Below are 9,535 nucleotides of genomic sequence, written 5' to 3' on the forward strand. Positions count from 1 at the left end.
TTTAAACTTATCTGACCACCACACAGAATATGAAGAATATCAAAAACTTTAGGAGTCAGCTGTCCACGAAAGTCCTTAAGATACCAGCATGATAACACTCTCAATCAGTTGAATGAATGACTCAATACTCGCTCATTAAGTGTCTTACTGTCACTTACTGGTAGTTTAGTTGAGAAGTGTTTTGAAAAGTATGCATTTTTCCCCTCAACATTTCTTATTTGTATACTCATAAATGCATTTAAAACACTAATCTCATAACATTATTTATTGCAGTTGTAATTAGTTATTTGCAGTGTAAATTATTTAATCTGACTGGTAGCAGCCCTATAGTGGATATTTAATTTATTGATAAATTGTAACAATTTGACATGTAAGATGATGCATACATCTAAAAAGCTTAAAAATAGGCCTTTGTAAAGGTAAATATGCAGATTTAAGTATGTAAAAGCTGATAGAACACATAGAAGCATAGCTTATAGAACACAGATGAAAATATTGCTTCAGAATAAATTGTTTACGCCACCAAAAATCTCAGTGATGCAGTTATTTTGCGGGGATATTTTGTATGGAATATTGTCTGCTGACATGAAAAATTCACTGTATATCGTAGTAATAAATATAATTTATTACAGCAATAATATTTAGTTTTCTTTTTAATTTATACAAATTAAATATTACATATGTATCTAATAAAATGTGTATTTCCATTACAGGTTTAGGTCTTCAATTTCATATAAGGTGGTATTAAAAAGGTCTTAAAAAGTCTTAAATTTAACTTGTTCATGTCTGCAGAAACCCTGATTAACATTTGGTATGAAAGTGAGTCAGCTTTTAGTATATCTGCTGTCTGTCAGTCTGTGTTAAAGAACAAACAAAAAAAATCACTCTGCTCAAATCTGCTCTTGACTAAATAACTTTTTCATATTTAATATGGATCAATATATAAATATAATCTATATCTATGACTTTATACATCATAGTATTTTATTTCTGAATAGTAGCAACTACTGTTAGCTAGCCTACCTGAAAAAGTTAAAGCACAGTTTGTTTCATTTGTATCCTTGTGCTATTGCTATTAACTTGTTCATTTATACTGACCGTTTAATTGTCTTTATGTAACATTATTTATTAGAAAGCAAGGTTACTTGAGTCAGAAACAATGAAAACAATAACTTTTTCTGGAGGTGTTTGCGCGGCTTCATGTGCGGGCGCTTTGGATTGTGACCGTGAGCGCCCAGAAAAATAGTTTAGATAGCGCAAGTACCGAATGTTTTAAAAAGACGTGCAAATCATAAACGTTTATGATGATACAACACTGACCCGATTAGGCAAGTGACAGTCCTGTCAGCTGAGCGAAAGTCTTGTCTGGCAGCCTGCAGCAGCTATCTTAGTGCAGACGAGATGCGCTTTTTTGAGAGTGAGAGCGAGAAGACGCGGTACAGCTGAACCACTCACGCTGTTTTCAAATGATTGACTTAATCTGATATTCTGTGTGATTTTTTTTTTTTAACTCATCTAACCTACATTGTATATTAAATACATGTTTGCGGGAATTTTCCAAACGTGCGAAACCTGCGAAAATGAGTCAAACCAAAATGCGCAATCTCGCACCGAGATTCAGGACGTTATTAAACATATATTCTATTATATAGAGATTTGTAAAATAAATTTCCACGACTTTTCCAAAGCTTTCTAGGTTTTTCATGACCGTACGAACCCTGTAAATGGCTATTATTTTTTTTTTTTAATCGTCTTGGTGAAATTTCTGCTCCACTTTGTGTGGAGGTAGTGAGACGGGACAAAGTCCCTGTAAGATATTAGGGTATTCTATAGTCTTTGGACGAGAGCGCTCAAAACTCTTCAGATTAAATTAGTGGAACATTACTATAATATAGAATCATCCTCTGTAAAGAAGTGAGGCGTGAACATGTGAGAATATATCATTATCTTTGTAAATGTGCGCTCTTTTGAGCTAAAGGCTTAATGGAAGCGTTTAAAGTATAGCCATGTGATCACAAATTAATCGGCGATTCAGCGCCGAGCAGACATGATTTAATACGTGTGTCCTTTTTCTATGTGAAAAAAAATCATAAAGTCCAGTTTATGGTGTTTGATTATGGCTTCGAATGTCGTAGTTGGAAGCTGGAAGTTGTTAGCCCCGGCTGGCCCGTGCGCGCTGTTGAAATGCGACTAATAATTTCTGACTGGCACATAACTGAACAAATGTAAACGGGTTAAGGCGGTCCCCGCACTGGGATGCAGCCCAGTCAAGCCCAATGGTAAGTCCGGCCATGGTGATAATTAAGTTATATTTTAGCAGTTTAAACAACAGAAAGTGATAGTAAGTAATAGATAAAGATTCCAACAGAAAAACAAAGCTACACAGAGCTACAATTGCAAAATACTCAGTAGCACAGCAGATAGGAACCCAATTTACATGAAATCCATCCATCACGTTTAAGTTCAGCAGATGAAGGGAGCTGTTGTGGTCCCTTAATGTTGTTTAGGGTGAAATGGTTACTAACAGAACACATAACAGAACTTAAGAAAACAATTACACAGTTAAGGGAAAAAACTTAAAGGGTTAGTTCACCCAAAAATGAAAATTAGCTCATAAATGACTCACCCTCAATGCATCCTAGGTGTATATGACTTTCTTCTTTCAGACAAATCCAGTCGGAGTTATCTAAAAAATTGTCTTTGATCTTTCAAGCTGTTTAATGCCAGTCATTGTTGCATTGCTTCAGTCCAAAAGAAGTGAAATAAAAAGCGCCCATCCATAAAAATAAAAAGTCTCACACGGCCCTGGGGGGTGAACAAAGTCCTCCAGTAGCAAATCGATGCGTTTTTGTAAGAAAAATATCCATATTCAAAACGTAATAATCACTTTAATCTAGCTTGCACTCACTGTTGTAAACCGAAGCAGTTCCGGACGGATGACGGATGACGTAGGACGTCGGCATTGCGCATGCGCCGCTCAGAAGTGACGCACGTGGGTGTAGCATTTGGACCAATCAGACACAACTTTTTGTTATATTTAACAAATAATATCTAACTCCCCCTCACCTAACCAAATGGCCAATTACGAGGGTCTATGGACCCTTCCCCCGAAATGCACCTAACACCTCAGAAAGGCAGAACAGGCCTCTGGTTCCATGGTAACCAATGCTGATATCACTGGTTTTATGGCCTAAAGGAATGCGGGCAGACAAACTCCCTCATTTTCCTCATAAGAAAGACACATAATGCCCAGAGAAATGGACTGTTCTCTAATTAATTCATAGGAAAACCTTTCTTTGATTGAATACACATATCCTTCAGGACATTGTGTATACCATTACTGTTCTTGCATATTGTCTGTTGTAGTGTATGCTGTTTTATGCATGTTATCATAGACCACTAGTTAATATAACCTCACCTATAACTAGTTATGGTTAATTATTCATATTTCCCCATGAGCTGATTCGCAACATGGGAACGCAGTGGAGAGATCAAAACAAAACAATGGTCACGAATTAGAAGTACAAAACGAGGACTTGTAAAGAAGAATGTCAGAGGATTTCGATATAAGCCCAGAGGAGACTGGTTTTCCTTTGCTAAAGTAAGGAAACTTTGCTTCCTTTGCTCCTGTTAACAAATGTTTGTTTTCACGAGACTCACCGGCGCATGCGCAACGCCAACATCTTATGTCGTCCGTCCGGAACTGCTTCCATGTACAACTGTGAGCGCAAGCTAGATTAAAGTGATTATTAAGTTTTAAATATGGATATTTTTCTTACAAAAACGCATCGATTCACTACTGGAGGCCTTTGTTCTGGGGGGGAGGGGGCTGGAGACTTTCTGAATGCGTTGTATATCAAACATTGCATTTTATTAATAATCATAAAAGCATTTTGTATCAAGGGAATCCTGTTTTATTACATGTGTGCATGTGTTTTGTCTGCAGCTGAGGTTAGCGCTCCTCAAGTAGGACTGAGAAGCAGAAAAGGACAAACAGAAGTTGATATCACTGATCCTCCTATGAAAAAAAGGAATTTGAGGGATGTCTTCAGCTATGTTTCCTATCTCATCCGTTTCTGGAAAAAAGGCGAAACAAAAAAGGTAATGAATGCATTAATGTCTCTGAAGTTTTTGGGCCTCAAAGCAAAACCACCCTTTGGGCCCCCACAACACACCATTCAGCCTGTACTCTACCACAAGAAAACGATCTACCCCATTACCAGAATATTGCTAATTCAATTTAGTGTTCAACATTAATCACAGTTTGTTCCTATTTACATTTGCATTTGGCATAAACTTGCCACTCACCCATTTTTAATTTAAAACAGTTTCAAATATGTATCATTTTGGTGGAAGTACCAGTTTCTATAGTAACTACATCACATGCAGTTACTTACTTCTGTCTATGGACTTTACCAAGCACAGATCCACGTGTAGACTGTGGCAAGACTGTCTTTAACACTGTCTTTAACATCTACCAGTCATGTCACTTCACAGTAGTAAATAACAAAGTTCTATGGATTAAACGCATCTAAAAAATACCACAGGACACAGGGTGAGCTGCTGCAGGAAATATAATTTACATTTTATGGTTGGATGTTAAAACTTTAAAGGGACTATTGTGATGTAAATGTTTTGAATTGTATGGTGTCTTCAAGTCAAGTCACCTTTATTTGTATAGCGCTTTATACAATACTGGTTGTGTCAAAGCAGCTTTACAGTGTCAAACAGGAAAATAGTTTGTCAATAATGCAAGAAGACAATAACGGAGTCATTTTCCAAGATAAATGATGATTCAGTGATGTCTGTGCAATCAGTCAATCAAGCGTCCCCAACTAAGCAAGCCAAAGGCGACAAAGGCAAGGAACCAAAACTCCATTGGTGACAGAAATGGAGAATAAACCTTGGGAGAAACCAGGCTCAGTCGGGGGGGGTCCAGTTCTCCTCTGGCCAGACGACACCAGCATGGCGTGGTTTAATTCCAGCCTGCAACACAGAGTTCCCGTCTGGTTCCCGTGGTCTTGTGCTGATGGTCGTCGAGGTGACGAGGTCTTCGCAGGGGATCTGTCTCTGGGGTGCATCTAGTTGACATGGTCTCCGCTGACATTCAGGGCTGTAGAGGTCGTCTCTAGGTGCTGATCCACCATCTGATCTGGATAAAGACTGGATCCGTATGGCTACAGTGACCTCGGAATAAGAATGAAAGAGACTAATATTAGCGTAGATGCCATTTTTCTTACGATGTAGCGAGTACATTGGGTGTTATGGGAAGTGTTCCCGGTTCCGGTTGACCTAATTAATGCAGCCTAACAATCCTTTAACAGATTTGAATTATAGAAATGTGATAGTGTATTATGTGTATGCCAGGTTAAAGAGATGGGTCTTTAATCTAGATTTAAACTGACAGAGTGTGTCTGCCTCCCGAACAACGCTAGGTAGATTGTTCCAGAGTTTGGGCGCTAAATAGAAAAAGAATCTGCTGTCTGTCTTCTGGAAAACATGTAATTATCTTCTGTAGCTCTTGAGCAGTACTAAATGAAAAAGAGCCGTACAAAAAGACCAGGACTAAATGTACTAAAGAGCCTACCCTAGTAAAAAAAGAAAGTATTATATTAATAATATATTTATTTCATACTAAGTATAGTTCAAATCTATTAACAAATTTACTGACATATCGCTCAAGACTGACTGATGTAAAAAATATAATTAAACTTATTTGGAATACTACTTTCTTATATTATTTATATATATATATATATATATATATTTCTTAATATAAAGCCTAACATTTGTTTTAATGTCACTATTGATGAGAATTGTATGATCTTTGAATAATATTAGTCTTTTAAATGCAAGATATTTAAAGTGTACCTGAAGTATACTTATAGTCCCACTTCAGCACAATCAAATATACTTCAGTATATCTTTAGTTTAGATTCACTGCTCTTAATGCGTCATGTTGCCTTCATGTTCAATTGTTTCTCTTCTGATGATCATCTTTTCACATTTTTTATTAGCTGAGTATGAGTCCCTCAACTGTCCTCACTTGTTGGAAAAGATTCAAATATGCAGAAAATGCAGGAAAACAGTGGGCAGTTTAAAAGTCCTCAGGACAAACAAGGGATTCGTATAACAACTATCAAAAAGTGTTTTGTCTGTGATTTGTGTGATTGATTTGTCCCAAATCATTTTTAACATACATAATGACTTCGCCCTAGGCTGGAGGGTTTTATATCAAGCATTTTTCAGGCTTGAATGTAGACTATTTGCTTAATATAGAGAGGTATAATAATATACACTATACGGACAAAAGTATTGGGACACCTGACCATTACACCAACAGGGACTTTAATGAAATTTTTAAATACATAGACATTAACTTGGAGTTGGTCTCCGCTTTGCAGCTATGACAGCTTCCACTCTTCGGGCAAGGCTTTCCACAAGATTTTGGAGTGTTTCTGTGGGAATTTTTGCCTGTAGAGCATTTGTGAGGTCAGGCACTAATGTTGGACAAGAAGGCTTGCCTCATAATCTCTTCCAGTTCATCCCAAAAGTGTTTGATGGGGTTGAGGTCAGGGCTCTGTGTGGGCCAGTCAAGTTCTTCCACACCAAACTCATTCAACCATGTCTTTATGGACCTTGATTCGCTGTACTGGGAATGCTGGAATAGAAAAGGGCCTTCCCCAAACTATTCCCTCAAATTTTGAAGCATAGCATTGTCCAGAATGTCTTGGTATGCTGAAGAATTAAGATTTCTAATCACTGGAAGTAGGAGGCCTAGCCCCGACCAAACTAGCACAATGCAGTCAGTAACGTTCTCCTGGCATCTGCCAAACCCAGATTTGCCCATCAGACTACCAAACATGATTTGTCACTCCACAGAAGATGTTTTAACTTCTTCAGAGTCCTGTGACGGTGTGCTTAAATCACTTGTGAGGATTGCTTGCAGCTGCTCGGCCATGGAAACCCATTCTTTGAAGCTCCCTCCGCACTGTTTCCAATCTGAACACACATTTCTCCCTTCAATACCAAACTAAATACACAAGACATCTATTTTGCTTATATCAGTGACATCATCAGGTCATTTCCTGCTTAATGTGTCTTTGTTTTTATTCTCAACAGGAAGAACTAATAAGAGAGCAGAACAGAGTTGTGTTACCAAGACTGGAGCCTCTTGTAAACTACTGCATTGAAGTAGAAATTTTGTATTTGAACAAATCAAGTCAGTCCAGCAACATAACCTGTTTAACCAACACATCCAGCAGTAAGCAAACCAGTTTGTGTTTGTACATGTTTGTTTATTTATTTATGTTTGTGGTGTTGTACACTTTTACTTAATGTTTTATTGTGATGATTTAACCTTAATTCTCTTAATCTCAATATCCTGTAATATTAAGTTTTATGTCTGCTCAGATGAAGTAGAGTCCTGGCTTATAGCAGTTGTGCTCCTGGTCAGTTTTCTGGTGGTGTTAGTCGCTGTTGTCCTGATCTTTCTGGCTGTGTGGTATGGCTACAGGGGATTCAGAATTATGTTCCCTGATGCTGACCTGCCCGAGGACCTAAAAAAGGTAGTGAAACAATAAGAGAGGCAAAGAATAGTGAACTGTTTTCTGTTACTGACTTTCTCTCTGGCTGTTCTCAAAGTTTTTGTCACAACGGTCCCAGTCTTCAATACTTTCGGCCATGCAGGAGAGCGCACCGGTGAAGGAGCACTTTTGTGAGCTGAGGATATTGCACAAGGAGCCAAACGGCTCTCAGGACAGACCAATCGGGATTCAGACACATAAGAATGAGTGTTGTATAGGAGCCAATGTAAAACAGAACAATGAGGAGAAATCTGAAATGATCATCACCACAACAGAACAGAAACCCTTGCTTGCTGAAATGAGACTGTAGTAATACCATATCATAATCAATGATTATTGATAATTTTGCCAACTTAAACTATTCGGTGAAAACGGCAAAAATAAATAAATAAATAAAAACATGGACAAGCTATTAAAGTTAAACAAAGCAGACAATGTTTTTGTTTGATTTATTCAATCTTCGTTTTGATTAACCAATATTGATTCTCTAATCCCAAGAATCAATTTTTTCATATATGCTGATTTTTTTCAGTTGATGCATAAACAAAACTTCACTAAATATTATTTGTAGCAATCCTACCATCCAGTAATCGCAATAAGCTTTGTTACAAAGTCCCAGCTTTGAAATTCTGTCAACTACATAACAAAATTTAAATAATAAATGTCATATTGGCACTGTTTAATTTAGCCTCAGTTCGGCAGCATGGAGCACATGTGAACCGATCATCTCTTTCTTTTTACTAGCCTACTACCTGATGGTGTAATGTGAAGAAATGAGCTTGCTCTGTTGTCCTCTTGTTGTTTTGCTTACTCTAAAAATGATTTTTAAAAGTTTTAAATAAAAATAAAAAACTATATATCTATCTAAAACTAACTATGTTTAGTTCAGTGTGTTGCTTGCAGTTTCTTTTTGTAATTATTTTTGAAATTTAATAGCAATTTCTGAGTGAAAATTGTTTCAAGGTAAATCCTAAACCAAATTTAATTTTTTGAGTGCAGGTTTGTACATCCATGAAAGAAGTTCTTGCCTCTTCGATGGTTTTGCGGCCAATCTTGTACAAGGGTGGTTGACGGATCGGATGTGAAATGTTCAGTGCTATTGTGCCTTTTGAAATCTAAGAAGAGATAAATGGCAATTTAGAACTTGGTCATTCATCATATTTTAAATGAAGCAAAGTGCATGTAACAAATATAAGGGGAGATGGGACAGCTCTGTCTAATTTCTCCTTTTAATTCAAATCTAGAAGTGGTTCCATGTTTAAGTTTGATTGAGCAATTTGCTTTATTGTATAAGGTTTAAATTACCAAAAGAAACCACCAAAAACCTTTTAAGAAAGCCATGATCAACAGTATCAAAAAACATTGCCAAAAATAAAATAAAACTATGTTACCCAAATAAGAAAAATCTAATATATCTAATACTAATCTTGTATTATTTGAAATGTGCCTGTTTTTGATAAAACCTGGGTTTCATCAATAATACACACTTTTATCAATAAAAACGACACTTTTTAAAATTATTTTAGCAGGAAGCAATTCATTTATAATAATTTTAAAAAAGACTAATTGGTTGCCAGTTATCAATAAATAATAAACCTTTTTAGGCTTAGGAATTAAGGTATTTACCCTTTGGCTGATGACACATGGGGCAACTTTGAGCAATGTTGCCGGGCAACTTTAGTTAATGTTGCCTTCAACGGGAAACCAGGTGAGACGCAGGGCCCATGACCGATCATGACCGAAAGTCTCCAGATAGAAAGTTGTTACCCATTCTCAGTGGGAAAGTGCCCAAGCAACACTGCTCAAAAAAAGTTGCCCCGTATATCATCAGCCTTTGAGTCTTGGATGATGGGAGACTGGATTTAGATTTATTTTATTATTTATAAAATTGTTGTTTGACTGTCAGTTTCAGGAGAACCCCTCACAATCTTCAAGAAAAAACTGAAAAC

General features: G+C 36.9%; 1 protein-coding gene across 1 annotated transcript in view; it reads left to right on the plus strand.

The window, feature by feature from the left end:
• Nucleotides 1-8,451, plus strand: part of LOC107568898 (interleukin-10 receptor subunit beta-like) — an 18,207-nt gene extending 9,756 nt beyond the window's left edge. The window contains exons 4-7 of the mRNA XM_016254896.1: nucleotides 3,947-4,101; nucleotides 7,123-7,264; nucleotides 7,414-7,568; nucleotides 7,645-8,451. Of these exons, the coding sequence (XP_016110382.1) occupies nucleotides 3,947-4,101; nucleotides 7,123-7,264; nucleotides 7,414-7,568; nucleotides 7,645-7,896 (704 nt within the window). The 3' untranslated portion in view covers nucleotides 7,897-8,451. The remainder of the gene's footprint in view (nucleotides 1-3,946; nucleotides 4,102-7,122; nucleotides 7,265-7,413; nucleotides 7,569-7,644) is intronic.
• Nucleotides 8,452-9,535: the final 1,084 nt, after the last annotated feature.

The sequence above is a fragment of the Sinocyclocheilus grahami genome, unplaced genomic scaffold, assembly GCF_001515645.1.
Source record: "Sinocyclocheilus grahami isolate Dianchi unplaced genomic scaffold, SAMN03320097.WGS_v1.1 scaffold1290.1, whole genome shotgun sequence".
NCBI classification, from domain to species: domain Eukaryota; kingdom Metazoa; phylum Chordata; class Actinopteri; order Cypriniformes; family Cyprinidae; genus Sinocyclocheilus; species Sinocyclocheilus grahami.